Here is a 24,328-nt window from a genome sequence, read left to right on the forward strand (position 1 = left end):
CATCTTCTGGGTGTTGCTAACACCACCTTGAAGGAGAAAATTAAATAGGTCTTTGGAGACAGGGGCTCCTGTGAAGCCAGAGCCCGGCCAGCTGTGATCCGGTGCCGAGCCCCGTGGAAGAGACAGACAGGCAAACACATCAAAGGCTGGGGCCAAGGCCAGAGTGCCAAGGCACAGCAGAACCCGAGAGACTCTCCCCCAGCTGCAGCAGCTCCTCCATAGGAAACTGCTGCTCACGGAAGGGGCTCAGGCTCTGAGAACACCGGCACACGATTCATCTCGCTGCTGGGCTTTTCCTCCCCATAATGAGCTAAACCCCGGGCCAGGGAGCAGCAGGAGAGGGGAGGCTTCTCGGTCTGCAGGAGCTCTCCCTGGCTCCGTGGGTTGCTCGTACACCCACCCCTCCAATTCCCAAAGATAACTCTCAAGGGCCGGTAACCCAAAAGCGCAGGGCTGTGTGCTGGTGTGTACCCCAAAAAAGCAGAGGCACCAAGTTCACCCTGGCCACAGCCGCACCCATCCAGACAAGGGAGCCGGAGGCACCGGCTGCTCCTCCCGGATTCGAGATGGAGCCAAGAGCCGTGACACACAGCGCCAGGGACGTGGAAGCCCAAGAGATCCCTCCTTCCCCTGCCCTCCGTGCCCCAGCACGACTAAAGGGCTTGCTTGTTCAGAAGCTGGCAAGGCCAATTAATCTAATGAGGTTTTGCAGCCAGGGACTATTGTCAGCCAAGAAAGGCACAGCGCTGCAGAGCGAACGCACGGGTGTCTCCTAGAAGCCAAGGGAATTTGGCAGAGCAAAGCTCGCGGTAAAAGCAGGGACGAGGAGCAGCAGGGACGGATCCTTTTGTTGCTCTCCACCGACCGGCAAGAAAATACACCCGCACAACAGGCTCATGTACCAAGCCCAGACAAGGCACCTGAAAACAGGGCCAGGAGCCATCGCTGCTGCGGCTGGGGCCAGGCAGATTAACTGCCTAAGGGACCTTGAGCAGCTGAAATGGAGGCAAAAAAAGCAGAAGCAGCCCCCTCCCACCCCAGCTGCAGCAGCTCCGCTCTTGCAAGATGGAGCATGGGCTCATTTCGTATGGCAGGGAGCACACACGGGAGGCTGGTAGCTCCTCCTGGATAGCGCTTCCTTGGCGCCGTTACCCACAGCAGGCAGCACTAACTACCACCATCGATAATCCTCAACCCACCTTGGCACGGCTGCATTTCGGTACTGGAAGAGGCTGCTGCGCGGATGGCGTCTGCAAGACAGCTTGGGACCCGCTGGCTTTCTTCATCCCTCTGCCCAGGCACCTGCAGACAGGACACAGCCCGGGCGCCCTCGATGAAACGTCAAATGCAGCCAGGCTCCCCAAATTACACCCCAGCAGCCCTGCGAGATGCAGTACAGGACACAAGTTGTACGAGCACGAGCCGCTCACGTGGCTCGGCACCTGCCCATGCTCCTGGGCAGGAGAAGTCACACACAGACAAGTCGCAGCAGCCCCTCTGGCCGGGACCAGCCACTTTCCACGTGCAAGAGACCACACCGCAGCTCCCCAACACATGCTCGGAGTAACACACGCAGGCACCGATTGGATAGAAAGGTTTTATCAAGTTTACAGTTTTAAAAAAGGATCAAAAAAATTAATTTTTTTTGTTTGTTTTTACATGTACATTACAAAAAAATTTGAAATTGGGATCTTCATCCAGGGGTTACTGAGCTGATTATAAAAAAAAAAAAAAAAAGCAGCAGGAAAGCCTGGCTTACACAGCAACCGACAGGGAACAGCACAGACAGACATTACACGGGAAAACAGAAGGCAGCGGGTCTGCGCTGGGATGCACAGGTATGGACCGGGCTCCACTCCCCCAGCAGCAGCAGCTTTATGCCCACTGCATCCGTGCAGATGAGGCGGCAGAGTCTGGCCATCAGTGTTTATTTTGCACGGGTAAGAAAACCAAACAAGTCTACAGTATTTTGCTCATGAGGTTGGTTTTTTTTTTTTTTTTTCCTTTTTCCTAAGCAGAGTTTCACTGCTGAAACTCCTTTGGTCTGAAGTGAGTAACCCCCTGCACCCTGAGAATATCTGTCAAACATCACCCTTCCGACCCCTGGCCTGGCTGGGTCCTTCGAGGGCACTTCCCATCTCTCCTCCCACCATATCTTCTGCTCAGCAATAAACCCCTAAGATACAAGTGGAATAATTACTCTTATAAATATATTTATATCATGTAGGAAAATAAGGCACTTCAGGAGGGTTACAGCTCGTCTAATTCTATGACATTCTAATCAGGAAGAAAAATGAGTTAGTTTCTGAAATGAATTAAAATGAATGTTAATACAGTAATAAAAACATCAGATCCACTTCCCACTTCAAGGCTTTGTTTAAAAAGGAAGAGAAGAAAGCACCCCCCGAAATCCAACAGCAATGAAACCTGACCCAGGGCAGCTGCATCTGCCCCACGCAAGGCCCTGCCAGCTAGCTCCCCGCCAGAGCCTGTCAAGGGCAGGTACTTTCAAACAAGGCACGTTAAATAAGTTCACGGACTGAAAAAAAAAAAAAAAAAAAAAAAAATCCTTTCCCTGAAACGACACTCTGCACAGTTTCTTGGCCATCTGGGACCTCCAGGAGCCCCTTCCCTCGATCTGGTCTGGTGCTTTGGGTCTGATAAGGAGAGGAGAAAGCAGTGAAGGTCACCGACTGCGGATGAGGCTCCAGGCTGAGCCCAGGGAGCCGGGACGAGGCTTTCCCTGCGAGCGCGGGAAGGGGGGCAGCGGGGGAGAGGCTGCCGGGAGCAGCAGCCAAGCACTGCGGGCGAGGACACCGGGAGAATGTTTAACCAGGAGCGCGGCGCCGGGAAGGGGAAGGCAGCGGTGGCCTGCCCAAACTTGCACGCCCCGAGCAAACGGCTCCCAGGACGGGCGAAATGGCTGCTCCGGCTCTGCGTCTCCATACGGACACGGGTTGGGCTGAAATGGAAAGACGGGGGCTCCTCCCGGGCAGGCGGAGAGCAGGGAGGACCCCAGCTGCCAGCTCTCGCTTTTGGCTTTGTGAAATGCTTGAGGTTCGCCCGCCGTGCTGTTCAACCCAGCCTTACACGGAAAAAGGGGAGGAAGGAGTAACTTAACACAAAATGACAAAGATGGCAGGGGAGTCCAGCACAGGCCCTCAGTCTACATGGGGCAGCAGCCCTGCAGTTACAGCACAGCTGCTCTGTCTTGCAAAGGTTGTTTTTGGCACCTCTCCTCTTCCCCTACTGGTTTAAGAAATATTAAGCTTACTTGGTGGCCCAGTGCTCTGTGATTTTGCAACGATACTCAGAGACGGTCACGTTACACCAGTTGTTTCTCAGGGATCTCCACACTAGGCTCATACCACTTCTTTTTGCAATTGAAAGAGATTTAAAAAAAAACAAAACCCAACAACCAACCTTCCCTACCTGTCCACAACCCTTCTGCTTAGGATCCAGCAGTTTTGATTCTCACCTTGGGATGCGAGTTTGGAAACAGAGGGTGGTTACAGCAGGCTTGCACGGACAAAGCAGCGTCCCTCCTGCTGCCAGGAGGGCCTTGCAAGCAGGCGAGGCAGGCAGAGGAGCCGACTCCACCCGCAGCCATGCTGGATCGCCCACACAGCATCCTTGTGCAACAGGCAGCACGTGGGGCAACTGTGTCCCTAATGCCTCGAGGCACGGCCCTGCCTGACAGACCATCCATCTGGGTCACAGAGAATATGGCACTTTTCTGTATTTCACGTGACAGGAATACTCACTCCCCTTTCCCAACAGGGGCCAAGTCTAGTTAAGGCAATTTAAAATTAACCCAGGTTTGGCATTTGCGAGCTCCTCGCTTCCCTGTGTGATAATGCTGTCAGCCCGGGTTAGCTTAAAGGTCCGTTTTCCCCAGGAACCTGTCTCCGAGAGAAGCCAGAGGAGGATGCTTACAGAAAGAGCAGAAAAACAAGAGGCAGCGATTCTCCTCTAGCCCCCCTTACCCAGCTTGCAGCAATAATCAGTTTGCATTTCCAAGTCCCTACACTGCACGATGGCTCACTGGCACTCGAGGGGTTTGTTCCCTCTTCCAGAACCTGGAACTAGCATGGCTCAGATGTTCCCAGCCCATCGGGATGCTTCACCGTCTACGCCCTTTGCATCCTGCCTAGCAGCTGATTTGCAGACAAAATCTGATGGTGCAGCGGTCCACTAAATCTCTCAGGGTCGCGCTGGATCTCAGCTTGATCTGCACCCCAGAAAAGCCCATCCTCCAGGTCATCATCTGCTTTGTCAAAGATTAAAAATGCGCACGCACACACACGCACATAAGAAATCAGTAAGAACTCAATGGCACAAACTGAAGCCATCAATCAAACCCCAAGAAGGATTTTCAGCAACCTGGCAGCCTCGGGCTGGGCCTGGCGTTCCAGGTATCAGCAACATCATTAAACGAGGCAAGCCAAAGAAGAAAGAACAGGCACAGGCTGGCAAAATACTTTGCAATAGGAAAGGCAAAGAGGTTGGAGAGTTGGTCTTAATGGGACATGCAGCTGGTCCCACCTCACAACAGCTGGACCCACGATCTCCAAAAGGCTTTGGAATTGCTTTCTTGCATGACCCTGAGAGAGTCACATCCAAATTAAAATACCAAAAGCACATCTGTAACATCAGGGGTATTTGTTTGTTGATTTCCAAAATATGCTTACGTTCGGTGTAAGGTAACATAAAACAGCAATAAAACCTAGGTCAGCTAGTTCAAGTTCACCATTTTCTCCCCCTGCCAGTACTGTATCTGTAGTGAGCAGCCTGGGAATTCACAGGGTTAGTGAGAAGAAATGTTTCCTTAAAAGTAACTAATGAATTATAATAACAAAATTATGGGAAACAACATAGGTTAGGGCTGATGTAACCGATGGGCAACTCAGTTCACACACTAGATGTTTTTAGGCACACAAACTCCCCTCCTTAGGTGGAAGGGAGGAGGAAGCAAAGGTAATACCAGCATTTTCTGCTACTCAAGTCCCTGTGCAAAAAAGTATGGTCACCCTGCTAGAAAAAGCACCTCTTCAAACTAACTGCAGCATTGCCCTGAACAGGCCAAAGAAGATCAAAGTGCCTGGTGTTCAGAGAACCCCTCCCCACACCATCTCCCTGCTCTAGGCACTTTTTTTAAACACACTCTCAGCATGAATTGGAGAAATCAGCAAAGTGGAGTTTCACCACCACTCAGTGCTGACCACACAGATGTGTCTCGGTGGGGCAGTGGCTCTGCTCTCCCAGAAGTGGGAAGCTGAGCAACCGTCCTGCCCTGGCTTTGCATCCCTTTGTGCAAGTCCCCTTTGGCAGACTTGGCGAAGCAGTCCAGGAGATTTGAGGAAGGTAAAGGCAGCTTTTAAAATAAGAGAGTCCCTCCTCACATTGCACCCAATGCACTCCACAGCCCTAGAGCCAGGAAGCGCACCCCACGCAGGGTAGTCTGGAAATAATACTAGGGGGTCAGAGGGGAAAGAATTGTGCACTATTGCCAAAAACTGATTATTTGACAGTGGGATGCAGCAGAGAACAGACATTTAAAGCCCATTTTCTTGCAGCACTACCAGTATTCACTGGAAAGGAAGAGCCATCAGATCAACTGTCTGCTGTTGCAATGAGAAAACTAGCTGAAAATGTCCTTCATCTGAAAGGCCACGCGGCCACAACAGGATCATCCATCTTTACTTTAAAAATCCCTCAGGATGGAGGGTTTATATGTGCTCTGCCTGGTGGCATCGAGAATCTGGAGGTTTAGCTCTATTTTAAATAAGCAACTGTTACACCCCCTCCAGCTAAATCCCAACACCGCATCCTCAGTGTCCGTGAGGAGACCTTTTGGAAAGGCAGAGCACAAAGTCCTGCCAAAGCCAGAGGGGGAGGGAGGGGAGATATGCTGCTGGTTGTCTGAAAACCCTTGGCACATCTTTGGTTACGGGATGAAAAAGAAAGTGGTGGAAGGTTTGGCCACCTGATTCTTTAAGAAGACGTTAACCCAGGAGAGAAGGGGAAGAAGGGGACAGGACTGTGGTTAATCCGACCATTCGTCCTCATCGAACTCCGAAGAGTCGTCCTCAGAGTCGCTGTACTCCACAGCGATGCGGCGTGACAGGATCGTTGCCACATCATTGCCCACAACGTCCCGCTTCTCCTGTTCCCTTTGCTCCTCCACCTTGCGGAGCTGGAAGCCTGTTGGGAAGAAGGCAACAGAGGGGATCATTCAAAGGCTTTGGTCACACTGAAATCTCCAAAGCAGCCATCCCTTTGACACAATCCCCTGAGCAAGGCAGCCTGTCCTCTGCCAGTGAGTATTGGACAGGCTGTGGGATAATGCTGATGGTGAATGACAGCCAAGACAGGCTGGGTGGGCAGGTGGAATGGGAAGCGAATCGTTTCTGTGCTCCTCTGAGGGGTTACACCACCACTGCTGTTCAATCCACTTGCAAACTTGGACCACACCAATTCCAGTACTGCCATCTCCAAAGGTGCAGGTAGAGGCACAAAACCTTTTGAGGTTGTCATTAGGGTGGGCAGACAAGGAGGGACCACAAGGAACAGGTCTCAAGCAGCAAGACAGTCACACTACTGCTCATGAGATGGCTCCCAAGTGCTCTCACTTGGATACTGCGGGGTTTTTCCAGAGGCAAAGGAGAAAGTTGGTATTGAAACAAAACCTTACCTTGACGAATAGCTGAAAGCAGATCACTCCTGGCATCACTAACTGCAGGCAAGGATGACTTGGGCTTGGAGGCAGAGGTGTCTGAAGGTGGAGGAGGGGGTGGGGGACCATCCAGGCCACTGGAAGACAGAGGCGGTGGGCCAGGAGGAGGCGGTGGTGGAGGGGGAGGCGGCGTATTCCCACTGCCTGGCTGTGGCAGCGGAGGTGGGAGCACGCTGGCATATTCGACTGCCGGAGGGGGTGGTGGTGGTGGCGGGGCAGCAAACTCGGGGTGAGGAGGGAAAGAAGGGGGTGAGGGTGGTGGTGGAGTTCCCGGGGATGGGAAGCCCATGGGAGGTGGTGGAGGGGAGGTGTTTCCCAGCAGTGGTGGTGGTGGAGGTGGCGCTGGAGGGGGAGCAAAGCCTGGCCTGGCTGCTGAGGGGGATCCGATCGGAGGAGCTGGTGGTGGGTGACTTGGGCTAACCAGGCTGGATCGTTTGGTCCCTCCAGAACCAGAACCTCTTTGGTTGTCTACAGGATAGCTGTTGCAACAGAAGGAAAGAGACATAAGGCTATTAGATGTGAGGCCAGATTAGACTGTACAATCTCAATGTTAATGCAAATCATGTGTGTTTGGTGCAGTCCAGAAAAAAAAAAAGAAAAAAAAAATCTAAGTTCCAGCTTTAACTGGTGTTTCCAAGAGACCTCACTCCTTGGTTTTAGTTCCCTCGCAGCGTTTCTTTTGGCCTACACCACCAGAACAAAAGAAAGCTTCTAGGGACTGGCAGAAATGCTATCATCCATCCCATCTCCCAGGCTGACAAGAACATGAGCCATCTCACCTCTCCGCCAGAGGCCAGGCGTCACGTCTGAGCTCAGAGCAGCCTCCTGGCTTAAGAGCTCCTGCAGCAACGCAAGCCACTACCCCTCCACACTGAGGTCAGACTTATGACACGCCAAGCAGGGATGTCTACCGTGATAAATCGCACAAGGATTGGTGGGTGTGCCAGGAAAGCATATGCTCTGAACACCTGCTAGGAACAGATCTCTTCACCGGATTCCATGGCTCAGAGCTGGAGAGCAGCAGCCATGTCTCATAGCTCACCATGCGGAGTGAAGAGGAAGACATGAAACCCAACGTGCTCTTAAGGAAAACACCTATTCATGAGCAACTGAATCTCCCATTTTTGGAAGCTGTGTTTATACCAGAAAACACTACTGCCCATAAGATACTGTAATATCCTATCTACATGTAAAGGAAGCCCTAAACTGACATCCCCTTCCACAGTAAGACAGAAAAATAAGGTACTTTTGCTACAAAAATGTCACAATTTTTAACAGTGCACAGTGCTGATCCAAGACAGACTACTGGAGATCAAACCTAGCTCCCAGGGTTCTTTAAAAAACAACCACCAAAACAAAACCAGAGAAAGGAGATCTCTGTGGCTGGCAGAGATCTAAGCAACTGCATAAGGCAGCATAAGCTTCATCTGAAAGCTTGTTTCTGCTCTGCCCTAGAGGAACATGCTGCAGAGTGGAGGGCTTGGTCTCTTTGACACATCAGAAGAGCCTTTTCTGCAGCATTGCTGCCTTTGGATAAGATGGAGACAAGCTAACACAGTCCTGTCTATCAGACACACTTCCTCCTGTTACTCTGGACTCTGTTTTACTGCCTTTAAAAAAAAGGCTACTCTCTTGTTTCACCCTTTGTGTCTTGAGCTACTGCTGGACCATAATTCTCATCTCTAGAGGTGACTGGAAGTCACCATTTCATCAGATACAAAGCAGCTACCCTGAACTTGCTCTGAAGTCTCTGGGAAGAAGTCAGCTGGTGTGCTCAAGTCCTTTAAATTTAACTACATCTACATCTTCAGTGCCCACATCGTGCATTTGTCAGAGATCATAGGGCAAATGGTAACAAAAACAGCAGAGAAAGAAACTGTTCTTTGCACAGCTCTATCAGGAATGTAAGTCTACATGCTCTGGACCAACTGCATTGGAAAGCACATGCAATGGAGCCAAACCATTAACTGGGACCCCACTCTTCTAGAAAGTGAAATAAGCCTGCTCTACTTCTTGCCCAAGCCCACTGTCCCCTTCTGTATGGGAACAACAATGGTGGTCGGGATTTACGGAGAGCTGTTCTGCCTGTGCCTCTGTCCCTGCCTGCAGTTGCACTTCCCCTCCAGACAGGAGCATTCTGGTTCCCATACAACACCCGTTAGGAAGTTATGCTGAACTATCTCAGCCTGTCTCATGTCATCCTTTTACACCACCTACTACTCCTTGGTGACAGAAGGGATCCCGTAGGCTTACCTAAATTCCACCGGGGGCGGAGGCAGGCTGTCATCTGGGAATGAAGGAGGTGGTGGCACAATAGAGTCAGTCTGCGGCGGTGGCGGGTAGCAGTTCACGTCCATGCTTTCGTTTGAACCGATGCTGCCGTTCTGATACACCATGTTAGAGGGGTACCTGAGTGAAAGCAAGACAAGTGATTTATTTAAAGAGTTCAAGGCAATGTCTAAAGCTCATTTCCCGCCCCCCCCCTCACTCACAAGAGCTTTGCCTCCTGGAAGGGTTACAACAAACAACCGTGCAGCAGTTCAACCACCGAACGGCAGTGATATTAACCAGGTGGATGGATCAACCTGCAAGATTTAGAAATGAGGTCTTCTAGCAGGAATGGCTTTTCCCAGCACAGTGGGACCTGCCTTTAGGTGGAACCTTATCAACCACGACGAGAGGACACACAAAACAAAACCTTAAAGCAACATTTTAAAAAAAAAAAGAAAAAAGAAAAAAAACTCTCTGTTTCTCAAAGCATCCTATATGAAGAATTATGTACAGCTGTATTAGTATGCTCTGCATAATTCTTTGGCTAGAATTTGCCCAGATGCTCTCATGTTTGTTTATTGCTACCACACACCAGAACAGCACGAGTATATATTTTAGTGAACAAGAAAACAACAAAATAAAAAATACATTTCTTAACATTTGATCCTAGATAAAACATTTATAAGAGCGTGTTTTGACCAGTGTGGACTTGAAGGACTCCCAGTTACATTGGGTATCTCAGTGGCAAAAAAAGAAGAAGTACTCCTAGATGCCAAAAAAAAAAAAAAAAAAAAGCTTGAGAATAGAGTATCAAAAAGAACCCAAGGAATGGCGATGCTATTAAAAGCAAGTATCCAGAGCTCAAATAGTACTGAAGGAAGAGACCACTCTCACAGTCAACTTTCAATGAGCTCATTTCACTGTGGGGCGGTGGAACCACTCCATTCTTGGGGGCTCTGGACCTCCAGTGAATTCAAATACATGAACATGCTTACACCAGAAGAGAGGAGCAAGAAAATGGTGCTGTTGTGCTGCTCAATTCCTCTGCTAGAAACCAAACCTGTTCTCCTATTAAACTAAAAGCAAGTTTTATTTTTAGCTGGAGAGTGTGATTTAAAGAGAGATTTTTCTTATATGAAAGGAAGCTGCAAGGAGCGAGCAAGCGAGAAGTGCATTGTGGGGAATTCGGTCTGCTTCCAGCCTTGCTGGTGTCAAAAGTTAAATGAATTCCCAAGCCAGAAGCGCTAAAGAGAGATCTGTAGCTTGAAATACTTGGATGGGGACAGCCCCCGCTTCAACTTTAGGGTGTGAAGAGCCATTTGTGAAATGTTACAAAGCAGTCACACAATACCACCGAGATGCCACCCTGCTCCTCAGCGTAAGGTCCAGAGGCTAGGTGTGATGGGAAGGGCACCGCGATGGGGTAGGGAGCCAAAGCTCTCAACAATTTTGTGCCCACAAGACAGGCAGCCGAGAGCAGACTTGCTACCAAAGCTGTTCCTGCCACCTTGTTCAAACCATGTAGCTCCCTGATTTATTTAGCAAATTTTAAATCAGCAGACGGATTTACTTTGGAGAATCTGATTAGTGGCAGTATCGATCCGCACTGTGCAGCAGATCTGGAGAAGCTGCAGAGCAGGGTGAACTGCATTACAATCAACAACGCCCGCCTGCTCCCCCTCACTGGGGAGCTGAACAGAGAGCCCCAGACTTGCTTACCCAGCAGGACCATGTTTGTCCTTTGACTCAACAAATTCTTGTCCCATTTTCAGCTTCTCCCACTCTTCTTTCCGGGTTTTGATTTTCCGTGGATTCACATTTCCTCTGTTTGGATTCTCCTTTTTCTCTTTCTAAGGGAGGAGGAATCAAACAGAAGCCTTATTTTGCTTTAAACTCACTGGGAACAGGGAGGGATAGGACAGACCTGTAGCAGTTTCAATAAGATACATTCTCAAAGAGGGCCAGGATTTTTAATTTACTTTCCTGATTGCTGCAAGCTCCAAAGATCTCCCATACAAAGAAGCTGGAGCAGAGATAGCATAAAAAAAGACAGACAACATCAGATTTCCCCAGTGCAGCCCAGACATGATGCCATCGTTACTCCCTGGCATGACCACCTTGAGGGCAGAGTGAAAGCTCAGTTTCCCACATCAATTCAGTCTTTGGCCTCTGTGTCAAGGCTGCCAAATCTCACTATCATCTTGCTGGTGTTAAGTGCTTTGAGGTGCAACATGGACACTTGCCCACAAAGAACTAGGCTTTAGCTAGCCTCACTCTGTATTCTAACATGGCCTAAATCTCTCCTTTGTTATTCTGACTGAAAAATCATGATCTATTTTGATATTTAATACTCCAGTTGCTCAAAAGCTAAACAAAGTATGCTCAAACTGAATCTTTTATGGTATAAGTTTCAGTGTTGGTAAACACGGGTCCAAATCCCCAGGCAACCAAACCAGGAACTCTACCTGCCATTTTCTGCTTAAATGGTTTTGTTAAGCCTCCCACTTGCCCCTAATTTAACATTAGGGCCTGGTTTTGCACTCCTGAAGGGACATTTTCTCTTTTCTTTATTCTTCCACTGCTGAATTTATTACACCACTCAACACGCTGCGGTGCTGGGGCAGTGGGATTTGCACTGCTTCAACACTGAACAGACCCCCTATGCAACATCAGAAGTGCAGAAAAGACTCCGATACAACTTTCTCCCCTGCTGACTGCACCAGCACTACGTTTGAGAACTACAAATTACACCATTGTAACCATACAAAGATGGTGCCATTTGGAAAAAGAGATCAAGGGTATCTTTGTTTTCTTTTTTTAATTAACAAGGATGAGAGTAAACCAGAAAAAACCTTCACTGAATTGATCCCTAAAGAGCTTAAGAGCAAACCTGAATTTTGGATAGCAATTTTGGAGTCCAAGATTTATTAACACTTCCCACCTCCTATTCTTCCCTGACATGCCTCTGTTGGCAGAGATCTCCCATTTCCTCACCCTATGTTTCCGCTTCTCTTTCATAATATCCTTGGTGTCCTGAAGCATTTTCTCTTTCCAAAGGTCAAAGAAATATGAAGGATCCGTGTAGAATTTAAGTGCCTCTTTGCCATCATCCCTAGAACAGGGGGGAAAAAAAAAAAAAAACCAAAAAAAAAAAACCAAACACACAAACAAGTCACACATTTGTTTGAAACCCAAAGAAAACGCAAGGCCTAACCCCAGATGACAGTTTAAAAGTCTGCAGTGAGAAGGTCAAACATGCTGCTCTTCCCTCTGTCCCCCATTTCAGAACAGGCAGCGGACCCACAGCCTCACTTGTCCTGGCTCTCCCACTTGCCATCACTTTTGTCCTCACACAAACTCTCCATTACTCAGCACCTGAAGAGCTCAACTGCTCTGAACAATCACCAAGAGAGCAGCAGGTCTCTCACTTCAACTCCCACTTGTTTGTGTTGTATTTTTGGTGTGAAAAAAACCTTCTCCAGCTCAGGAACCCTAAATCAGACCAGCAGCGTCCTTGAAACTCATGAGTGAGCGTGCATGCACACACACACACACACACTCTCCTCCTACTTTGCAGTGCAGCCGCGTCTGGCAGAAGACAGCTGCCTCCAGCTATCTGTAATTACTTTTTACCTGTTCAAAAGATATTTATGGATGTGGGCTAAGTCTCTGTATTCTGACCCCCTTTACTTCTACTACCTACAAGATGAAATCAGAGCAGGACTGCTCAGAAGAACTGGTTACAGAGCCAGCGTAGGTCACATCAGATGTCTCAGACCAGGCACAGGAGGCCACAGAAAGCATCTCCAGATCTACAGGAGTCTGCTGCACCCACCTGGGTGAGAGCCATTTACAGATGTATGCTCTGCAGTTTGCACTGCGGCTTTCTGGAAAGAAGCCACAGGGCTACAGAGAAGCACAAGAAAAATGCATCATCTGCACAACACCTAGCATGTTTATGCAGTGCCAGCCAAGCCTTGCCCCAAGGCAGTCACAAAAGTGACAGCAGGTAACCAAATATATAATTTTCTAGCTACCCTCATTTGTACAGCCCCAAAAGCAAAGTTCCACGTAATCCGGGGGATGGAGATTTCCTGGTGGATCTCAGTGTAGCAACTCGATTTCCCAGTGGAAATAGATACTTCAATACAGCACAAGATGGGAAATGACCTCCTCGGCAGGTTGGGAGGAAGAGGTACTCTGCAAGGGAGCAAGGGGCCAAGAAGGTATTGCAGGCATACCTGTAAGGTGAGAGAATGTTGAGAGGTGGAGGAGTATTGCAGGTCCTATAGGTTTCAAGGACAGGCACGGGAAGAGAATCTCTATCAAAGAGCTTCTGGTCCTGAGTAGTAGAGCTTTTGAAGGCCTTCCTGGTGTTAATGCCTTGCAGGGACACTGTAAGAAAGAGGAGAGAGCAAGTGAAGAACAGCTCGACCCAGGCCAATGACACTGAAGATAAAGTAGTGAACATCTGATTTCAGTTGGAGTTCTTGGCACGCTTAGCACTTCTTAAGGTCAGGTTCCTTTTCCCACAGATCTCTTGGGAAACCCAGCAAAGCTCAGATCATGCCGTGCCAAGATCTGCTGCTGTATAGACATGGCTCTCTTGAGAGTTGCCGATGTGGTTTTGAACCCCTGCGACCAAGACTCAAGAAGTGCACCGCTATCAAACTGTTGAAAAGTGAGTTTCCACATGGAGACTTGCTAACGAGCAAAGCTAGACTCAGTCAAAAAGGCTATCCACATGAGCAGCACGGTGCTTTTTCAGGAGAGGAGGAAATGGTCCCTCTTAGTCCAAGAGAAGACATTCCAACACCCATCGCAGCGTCATGCTCACTTTATGGCTGTGAACCAACCATGCTGACTCAATGAGAATCTTTACCACGCTTGGTCTGCAAGGACTCTGCTCCACTCCATTACCTTCTTCCTCTTTGGGATCCAGCTGAGTGACTTTGACTTGCAAGCGGTCAACTCTCTCGACTAGAATGCTCACCCGAGAGGCAAAGGTGTTGGCTTGAGTAAACAACTCTCCAAATATGTCTTCTGCAAATTTACCTGGAATATTAAAGTGTCCACATTACCCTTGTGAGCCACATCAGACCACATTCAGTCTCCCACCTTGTTTTCTTGAAGAAAGAAGAACGAACAAACCATGCTTCTTTTAAAGTTTGTCAGGGTTGAGTTTAACATCCAGGAAGAAAACGTTCTGTTCCACCAAAACCTGACATTTCCAAGGGATCTTCAAGCAATAAAGAAACAATCGAGACATACTTTCAGGTCGTTATTAAAGTAACAAAATAAAGAGGGCTGACAATACCATAATGGTCTGAATCTGGATGGGTATGTAGGTCCTTTAAGACTTTCTGCTGTTCTGTTTATTAGACAGGCAAATACAGTTAGATTTTTATTGCTCTGGAGAATCTCAAAGGCTCCCAGTCTCCAGCAGGCCTGCCTCCAGGGTAACTGGCACATATTTACAAGCTCAAAGTAGTCTGCAACTAGAGAGCAGACCCAGTCCTTGATCCTAAAGCCTGAGCTATAACCACAGATGAAAGCACTGACCCTTTTGTTCCTTCAGGTGGCAGTGTCTGAAAAATTGATGCATTCACGTTTATTCCAAATCAAAACCAAAGGGGAACTTCTCAAACAGGGATATTCTTTCTGCAACAGCTTGGATTGCCCAGTGCGCTGCTATGACAAACATCATCCATCGTTTGGACTGTGAGAGTGCCTAGGGGCTTGGATCAGGAGCTCGCTGCACCACTTACAAGCATAACAAAAAGATGTCCCCTGTCCTTAAGAGTTTAAAAATCTACGCATGCAACGAGAGATGACCACAGGTAGACAGAGATGGGAGAACTGGAAGAAACCCAAGAACTTACGAGTACTGTCTTTTTGTTCTGCTCTCGCGCATAACCCAAGACAGGGAGCCCTAACCACGCTGAGGACAATACTGATCAGAACAGACTTGGCACTGACAGCAAACATAGGCCCATGGAGTTCCCACTGACGGGAAACATTTCCAGCCACGGCTGTTGAGTACAAGACTGCTCCCAATAAGCTGTCTGGTTTTGAAGTGCATCATCATATGGTCAACAGTTCGTTCTGGAATCTGTTACTCCTAAAGATCCTCTCTGACATTCAGGAAAGCATAACCAGTTGGAAGCCTAACTTTAACAGCAATTTTGGAAAATCTGGTTGTCTGCAATGAGTCACATCAGAAGGAGAAGCGCCCCTTCCACAAGGCAACGCGAGGGCATCCCCCAAAGCCCAGCTGCACAAATACTTTCAGCTATCTAAACTGACGTATCAGCTACTTGTTCATACTCCCATGCAGTTCTCCTTACACTGCCAAGCACGGGGAACCAGCCAGGTTAAAAATCAACCTCCTCCACCCCTTTTGGTGGCAATGCCAGCTTGAAGTGTTTGTAGAAAGCAAATGCTGGAAGTTAACTTCAACTGACCTCCTCCTTCCACTCTCCTAGACAATACAGACTCCACATACGTGCCATTAACAAGCCCAAACAGCTTTCCTCAAACTCATGAGAGGGATTTTATTTCTGGAGACCTAAGGGCCAGGTAGCTCTTGCTACAGCCAGGTTTCATGAAGCACTCCCCGTGTTCAACATCAGCACAAGACCAGCTCTCCTATTTGACCAAAGAGGGTGAACGTTTATCTATGGCATAATTTGACAGCTCCCAGCAACAGTTCAAAAAATAAAAATTGTAATTTGGTTTCTACTTTAATGAGAACTGAAAATAATTTCTGAATTTCACAAGGAACTGCAACAAGCACTAGGGAAAAAATGAAGTCTTTGGTTTGCAATACTGAGTAGTATGTTTCAAGCCTAAAATAATAAACAGCATTGTATATACTGGTCTTGACCCTGGAAGGAGAAAGCAGCAATGGTCCATATTCCCTTGCCTGTGTAAGTACACCTGTACAGAGTTATCACCCAGCATCTCACATACCATTCTGTGTTTCATGTACACTTTCAGATGGGGTAAGGCAAAGATTAATTTTTTGGTTTAGTTACTTTGACTGCAAAAGTGCAGCTTACAATCAGAATTATCTTTGTCATGCACTGGCAGGAAGACAGACGGCATGATTTAATAGGTCTTTCCATCTTTAGCTTGTGGATTCTATAAAATCACACAGAAACGCACAGTCGACTTATACAAAGTGCTACCAGCTGTGATAGTAACGAAGGGTAAACTCACTGGAATATGAAAGTTTGACAAGATTTATGTTTGCATCTTTGTAAAGAGACTGTGGTGCACTAGGCATGGCTGATTATTCACTTGACAGGGCTGTCACAGCCTACTGAACCTGCTTTACGTTCCTGTAATATTCAACGTACGAGGAAGGAGCGGATTTATTTTTTCAGAAGTAAGAAGGAAAGAGGAGGGGGGGCAGGAGTTTGGTCATTTGAGTGCAAGCATTCTGTAGCAGTTAGTCTAAATATCGCTTCATTTAAAATACTGCTGACCCTAGGGAAGCGGGTAAGAGACGGTGCTCAGCATTTCCTCCCCACCTGCCTCACTCCCCTCTTACACAGACAAGCACGCAAGTGTCAGCAAGAGCCACTTCTCCCGAGTTTTCCCTCCAGCGCTCTGCTCGAGGTATCTGCGATTGGTCCAGCAGCACGCACCTCCCTCCCCACATCGCCGAGTGAGGCTCCCAGGGTACCTTCCCGATAAAGAAACTGGGCTGCAATTTGGCTTCCAGCACTTCACCCTCTCTGATGAGGTAGCAGCAGAGAAGCTTTCAATATCTGAGCTGCGCAAAGAAGGTCTAAACCTGAAGGATCTCACCACGGCTCTGTCACACTAACCCACTGCATGCCTTTGGACTGGGATTAGCTTTCTCTGCAGCTGAGATTTGCACAGCTTTACTGATTCTTCCTCATCATTTCACATGCACGAGATGGATTTTCCTCACACTCCACAACCATCTTGGCTACAAGACCTAACAAATGAACAACAAGGGCCAGTTGAATTCAAGCAGAGAGACTGGTCTTGCCTGTGCAGTGACATTTCTACAACCCAACAGAATGTGATACCGACTGGCAGCAAACACAGGCCCAGATTTTAGCAGCAACCATGGTTTTCACTGCTGGAAAGAGACTGCACTCCAACTTTCCCTGCCACATTCATGCTATGGCAGAAGACAAGGGGCTTGCTTCGCAGAGCAAGCAGAGGTGCTTGCAGACACCACGCAGAAGCTAAACAATGTATTAATTTGATTATCAAAGTCTTGCTTCAAGGGCAAAGGTGGCTAATCAGAATCCAGAGCATTTCAACAGAGTAAGGAGTCATCCCGGAGAGACCACAATTAACTCTTCGTTTCTCCTACAGCATGTAGGCCCACGTTTTCCCTCCAGCCTTTACAAGGCTATTGGTCAGCCCACTGGAGAGCTGAGCTAGGCATCGCTACAGCTCGTGCTGCCATTTGAGCAAGCAGCTCCAAATCCCCTATACTCCAGAGGCAACGCTTGGCTCAGACTGGGGACTTTGGGTCTTGCAACACAACAAACAGCGGGGGCAAACAGGCAGCTTCTGCGTGTGCGCTTTAATTATCTTTCATTAAAAATAAGACTACTGACACACTGTAGATTCAACGCAGTCAAGCTCCATTTAGTAGCGCGTGCAATTACAGGCACATTCTCTGACACAAGATCCTGGCTGCTCGGAGAGCCTCCCATTTTACAAGCCTGAGTTGTGCTCCATCCTTCCATCTGCAGTTTCGCTGCAGCCTCTCACACATGCACGCACACAGACATACACCCCCCCCTCCCCATTTTCTCTTAGATAGGAAGGCAGTGGGACCAGGGATATGAAATTAGCATCAGATTTCTTTAGGAAAACATTTTAGCATTACCCAGGGAAGGCAGATGGGGGAGAAATAGGAACACGAGAGTAGAAAGGGAGCTAAATAAAGAGCACTAGCGACTCCTGAGGGCAACGCGCAGGCTCGCCATGGTACTCACTCAGGCTGCCCAGCTGTCGAATGACATTTGCCAGGGTGATGTTGGTCATGCATTCCAGCTCGCTTCGAACGCTAGGCAACGTCTGACGGCACAGGTGCCTTGGCTCAATGTTCCTCGTTACTAACGGCATGGTGGACCTGCTTCAGGCACTGTTCTGAAAGATGAAAAACAACCCAAAAAAGAAACAGGAAAGGATTACTCAACCGCAAATTCCAGGCACACCAGAGCCATGGTGTTCGTTTTTCCTGCTCTCAAATGGCTTTATTTATAAGCCTTCTTTCCCCCTCCCCACCCTTATAAGACTGGTTCATCAGAAATAAAGATCCTGCTGTTCTATGACTTGCAGTGACAGCAAAGCCCCACCAGCTCAGGTACAGAAGCAGAGATGGAAAACTACACATCTTCGCCCACACGCAAGGTGCTGCTGGCATTACCGCAGCTGTTGTTCCCTTCCTACCCATCCGCCGTCTCTGAGCAGTCTCCTTCCTCCCGCACAGTGTCTTTGGCGAGTCTTACAAGCTCTTCTTCAGAAATATTTTAAACTTGCAATCAATAGGTCTGCTTAAACCAAGAGGATGAAGACAGGAGATGTTAAAAAAAGACCCCAGCTTCTTCCAGCACACCAAAGCATGCGTGGTGCCTCCCTCCTGGAGCAGCACAGACAGGGCTCTCCTGAAACAACAGGAAGCGCTTGCAGCTGACCAGGAAACTTTCTGGTGACTGTTCCTTATCCTGCAGGCTGCACCCCTCTTCCCTTGGGAAATCCCCCGGGGCCGAGGTTTACACTGGACCATTGTTTCGTGCTACAGCAGTTTAACATTGAGGGAGCTCTAATCAGGATGCAGGACTAGAGCGTGCTCAGAAAGAAGTCAAGATTGATTGTACAACAGTCAGGACAAACTTCCAGTTCTTTAAAAAAAAAAAATTTAAAAAAAAAAAAAAGAAGAAAACAGAAGTGTCCGGAAGTTATGCTTTGGACAGAAAATGCCTTTATGTGCAGGTCAGTGCCTTGAACTAACAAAAATCTCCTTTGCTAACAGGCTGAAATGTTGAAGCAACAAACGGCTCCCTCTCAGATCATCCGCCTCCAAGAGAGAGGAGGTAACTTGGGTAAACAGCTCAGAACAAGGAGCATGATGCATGCCTGAAATCTTTAAGACTAAGCGAAAGCAAATACATCCCAACTTCTTGATTAATTTAGAAGGGGAAAGAATCACTTTTCTAGGTCAGCTGAGGAACAACCCAAGAGAAGCAGCCAGCTCCCATGTGATAGGCATGCTGATCTGCTTGGGCTGGGTGTAAAAATAAAACAGGAAGCTAACAGCTTGGGGAACATGGCTTCCTGTCACCAACAGCAAAAACCCAAGAACCATAAAAAATCAGCTGTTTGCTCTTGACTTTGAGCCACCCTTTGATAGTCTCTGTGGCAGCTGGCAGCTTATCTTTGAGGTCCAGGAGTCCTTCCTGGATGCTTTTCTATCAGGGTGTTAAGAGGAAGAAGTGGGCATTATCCCTCCTAATTACCTCACAAGCCAGATTTTGAATTGCTAAATTTGACCCATTAAGGCAGAGGAGTTCAAGAGCCGCAGCATACCGGGGCCCACGGATATCTCCCAGACAAGCAGATATTGGTTGCCATTTTGCAAAGCCTCTACGCAAGGGACTTCGTGTGCTTGTCCCTGTGCAAGGAAAGGGTCCCCAAAACTGTACATCTTATCGAAGAGGGGAGCGAGATCTGCATCCAAATAAATAAAAGCAGAGACTCTCCGAGGACTGAAGCCCGTGTTGTTCTTCACCGTGTCCAAGCACTGCAGCAGCCATCAGTAACCGCTGGGATATTTAAAGAACAGGGTGAACTAAGGAAGGACTCTGACCTTCGCTTCCAAATACCCTGTGTTTTATTGATTACAGCCCAAGCCCTACAATCTTTTGTCAGCTTTAGCGCTTTACGCCAGACAAACTTTCCCAGCTCCCCCCAGACTGCAGTCTGCACCAACAAGCAGCTCTCATAAACAAGGCAGCATTTGCAGGCTGCCTGCATCGAGCTTCTCCCCTGTGCTTCCCCAGGGCTCGGCCAGGGAGCACATGCAGTGGGATCTGCAGAGCCAGAGTGGACAGTCCATCCACCAAGCCCGGCTGGAAACTGTCCAAGGTGCAGGACAGACAGAAGGAAAACAGCAAGAGGAAAAATAAGCCTGTAAGGGGGAAGAGATGTGAGCATGCATATATAAAGAGAGACAAACACCCCCCCCCCCGCCGAAGATGACAGGTAGCCAGGTCAGACAGACACAGGTAGCCCTAATCTCTGCAAGTATGGGGAGAACAGGGCAGAAAATGAAGTAGTGCCCCAGATACCCACAAATAAACAAAGGCTCAGAATGTTGTCTATATACAGCCCCCCCGAAAGTGTATGCCTTCAAAGCATGTTTTCAAACTAAAAGCAAGGAGTAGTGGTGAAAGTTGGTTTGTTTTTTTTTTTAAATAACAATGGTACAGCACATGTACATTATGAATTTGCACTGGTGCAAGACAGCAGAGATAAGGGCTAAGAAAAACACTCCCTTTATAGCCTGGCTCATCCTGCCAGCCACCCCCACCCTCCCAGCACAGCCTGCCACACTCCACTGCAGAATCAAGAGTTTCGCCCTCGTGATCACTACAGACAGCCCTCCTCGCAAAGAGTGTGGCAGTGCTGCTTCTTCCCAAGGCGATGGGGACAGCTCTGCTGCCCTGCTGCTGCTCCTAAAACCCATCAGGATCCAGCAAGCAGCAGTCAGACTAAAAGAAGAGATTAACCCCGTGCAGCACCAGAGACGAGCAAGGCAGGGAGGACAGGATGGGCTGTGGACAACCACCCTTCTGCTCTCCCAGCAGCCTCTGGGATAAGAGGCACTTTAAAGAATTTCTTCCCCTCTGAGCGGAAGGACAAGGAGCTTCAAGGTTTCAGATGTTTTTGTAGGGTGGAGGCAGGCAGATAGGAAATCTGGGACCTACAACCAGAGCTTGGTGCCAACTTTACCAAAAAGAGCAGTTGATGTCCCTACAAGAAGGCACTTTGCTGTTAGACCTCGTTTTTCCCCATGAGTCTTTGGAGGGTAGGTATAGAGCTAACAGCTAATGGGCTCCTGTAAAACCTTCATGCCTCGTGAGTAGGTGGGACAAAGATTAATAGTCTGGATTGGAAAATAAGTGGTGTATTTCAAAAGCAGCAGTCAGGTGGGGCAGAAAATCAAGTGTGGAGAAGGGACAAGTTATGAGAGCAGTGGGAGAAGGAGGAAGCAAAACACTGGAGACAGCACAAGGCATACAGCTGGAGGCAGGGAAGAGACACAGTAAATGAAACAAGGAAGGGACAGACCTAAAAAAGCTTTCCAGGAGGCTCTTGCTTTTATTCTTTAAGAGAGTCATTAAGAAGCCGATTGACAGCATGCTACCAGCAAGGGCCATCCAGAACTGCTTTACTTTCAGTGGTCAGGGCATGACAGCACAGCAGTTTTCCACCCCAGCTAGCCAGACTGGTCATCAGGCATTAGTCACTGTCACGTAACTACCGCAGACCATATATTATAACTAAATCCTACCATTCAGAAGCAAGTTAAATGAATTGCGAGGCCAAAAATCCTTATCTTTCAGGCAAAGATAGCATTTTCACTTGCTTATTAATGTTGAAGATTAGATTTGTTTCAGTAGTAGAGTTTGGGGTGCATATGATGTTTTTAAGAAGCTGCAGGAATGGCATGCCATGGGCACAGAGGACTTGCCCCAATCCCGCTGTAATAGGAAAAGAGAGGGAGCATGTTAAAAGTAAGAGGAAACTGCCTCTAAGAAACAGAAAACTGTCTGCAACAGATTTCTAATGAATATGGAAAAAAAAAAAAAAAAAGAGGCAGGCATCAAATTGAAACAGTGCTAGCTATGTGAAGAGAGAAGTTAAGTGATCTTTGCTGGTTGCAGAGCACGAAAGCCATAAGGAAATGGGCAGAAATGGGCAGACTAGGAGGCTGCTCATGTGCCAAATCCACAAACACTGCTGCACCAATTGAGGTTCAAAATAGTCATCCTCCCAACTGCCGTGCTTCACACCTTCTTAAAAACAAGAAGCAAGGGCTTTTGTTACGGTAACAAATGATTTTTGTCTCCCACTTGAATCAGAACCATCCCACCTGCTCACGGCAAGCATTTCCTCTGAAGTCTCCAAGCCACGGCTTGACTCGAAGAAGGCTCCAAGCCTTGTTATGACGGCGGCGGTGACTAAAAGCCAAACCACCCGAAAAGCCCAGCTTTGCCCCGTAGCTCTTTTCCCCTTGCCTCCCTGCAGCCGTATGCTGCCCCACCTCCAGCCGGGCATTGCCAGAATTCCTCATCATTTCCCCTCTCCCAAAATGCTTACGCACACGTTGCCGAGCCCTGGCCCGCTCCACAGCCCCATGCCGGCCCAGAAAAAGTTTGCTGAGCACGACAAAAGCCCTGGAAGCTGAGCTCACCGCTCCTACATTCCTACCGATCTTTCAGCCACAACTGGCACCTCTTTTCCAGCTTCTGCTCGGCATCACCCTTCCTATCCTGTGCTTGCTCACTGCACAGACAGTGGTCTCGGACGCCTTGTATTTCTCCAAGAAAGCAGGATCCGTGTGTAGTGCTTCTTCATATGGCTGCCGATCTCACACCCTGCTCCCTCCACAACAAGCTCTCACCTTGAATCCCTTACTCATCAGTTTGTAAGCAGATTTTGACTTTGGCAATTATTTCTGTCAATACTTTGGGGGCACCAGGAAACAAGCATGGCACAACATAGGCCTGTAAAGCCGGGAGGGGGGCGGAAAATGCGACTTGCAATTTTTGCCTTTCTGAATCCAGCACTTTGAGCAAAGCACGAGGTAAATTCAAGATAAGCATGCTGCTCTAAGATTTCTTATCAGCAAGTCATCGACCGCTCTCCCCATGAGCTCTGCTGTAGCAGATCACTCAGGAATCCCAGTTCTGGATTAGAATCAAGTACAATTGGTTTGTTTCAAACAAGAACTGCCAGTCTATAAACCCCTCACACAAAGCTGCGTCTTATTGACTATTTTTAATAAATAGGGCTGGCACAGTAAAATTGGACAATTGTTACGAACAATAAAGGAGACAGACTTTGATTACAAGTATTGAGAAGCAATACAGGGACATTTTAGGATTGAGTATTTGCTTTCCAACGCGAGTTCTGTCAACTGAAAACAGCAACTCGGAGCAAATACTCCTTAACAAGCAGTTTGGAGCAGAGCAGAAAACAGCACTGCACAGCAAGAGAGGAACCAGCCTTTTTTTTTTTTTTTTTTTTTTTTTTTTTTTACAGCAGGCAGATAGTACAGTCAACACCACGGTGCAGAGGAGAAGGTAGGCAGGACTACAAGGTGAGACGTGTGTATGCAATGCACACAAAGAGCTGTAAATAACAGCCCAAGTTGGAGGGAGAGATCTGGCAAGGTTCTTCTCACTGGTATTTGACCAGCTAGCATAGCATTACTGGGAGTCACCTGGGTAATTCCCCACTCAATGTGACACACAACCTCTTAGATCAGGGACCATCTGCAAATAAATCTGGACCCCAGCAGTGATATCATCTGTCATAATGTCTGGTGTAGCACAAAGCACCTAAGGAGGACAGAGCGCATTTTTTGGGGAAGGGGAAGGAAATTAGGCTTGATCTTCAAGTACATCAGGGTGACCAATCACCCTGCCCTCAGCAGGGCTTACAAAATCTTCTGCCTGGACACAAACAAGCAGCATAGTCAAGGAGACCAAGCCTTCAGCTAAGCGCCTTGGAGAGCAGCCTTTAGGAGTACCCATCGGGGGATTAGACACACCAGCAGGTTTGGGAATGAGGGAGAAAGGAGATAATCAGATCTGAAATTCCCATCAGTATGAAATGAGACTTAACTCAGTAGCTTGCCAACGCAGACTGACTGTTCTTTCTAATGTCTGTGACAACTCTGCTTCAAATTTCAAGCTTCTCTCAGCAGTAACTACTCCCCCATGTAGCTGTAATGGCCAGAAAGAGACTGGCTTTTATGTAACCCCAAAAGACTAGCAGAAAGGAAAGCAGCAGCCACACACACACGGAGAACTGGAAAAAAAAAAAAAAAGAAAGAAAAAAAATCAGCAGAAGGCTCTGCTGAGTGCTCAGGGCTATATCCAAGCTCACAATGCAGCCACAGAGAAGTGGGATGCAGCAATCAGGAATGCTACAGTTCCACGCTCGGAGAGAGACCTAGCAATCAGTGCTGCATCCAAGCAATAGGGAGTGAAATTATAGAGCAAACTGCTATGTGATGCCACAAACTACTCCATC

General features: G+C 48.1%; 1 protein-coding gene across 2 annotated transcripts in view; it reads right to left on the bottom strand.

The window, feature by feature from the left end:
* Positions 1-1,583: 1,583 nt before the first annotated feature.
* WASF2 (WASP family member 2) overlaps positions 1,584-24,328 on the bottom strand; it is a 33,474-nt gene continuing 10,729 nt past the window's right edge. For both annotated transcript variants that reach the window (XM_069803251.1, XM_069803252.1), the window contains exons 2-9: positions 17,998-18,151; positions 13,928-14,062; positions 13,249-13,402; positions 12,002-12,119; positions 10,727-10,857; positions 8,990-9,145; positions 6,695-7,215; positions 1,584-6,204 (exon numbers count right to left, since the gene is read on the bottom strand). In XM_069803251.1, the coding sequence (XP_069659352.1) occupies positions 6,047-6,204; positions 6,695-7,215; positions 8,990-9,145; positions 10,727-10,857; positions 12,002-12,119; positions 13,249-13,402; positions 13,928-14,062; positions 17,998-18,127 (1,503 nt within the window). In that variant the 5' untranslated portion in view covers positions 18,128-18,151 and the 3' untranslated portion in view covers positions 1,584-6,046. The remainder of the gene's footprint in view (positions 6,205-6,694; positions 7,216-8,989; positions 9,146-10,726; positions 10,858-12,001; positions 12,120-13,248; positions 13,403-13,927; positions 14,063-17,997; positions 18,152-24,328) is intronic.

This window comes from Haliaeetus albicilla, chromosome 16 (assembly GCF_947461875.1).
Source record: "Haliaeetus albicilla chromosome 16, bHalAlb1.1, whole genome shotgun sequence".
Taxonomy (NCBI): Eukaryota; Metazoa; Chordata; class Aves; order Accipitriformes; family Accipitridae; genus Haliaeetus; species Haliaeetus albicilla.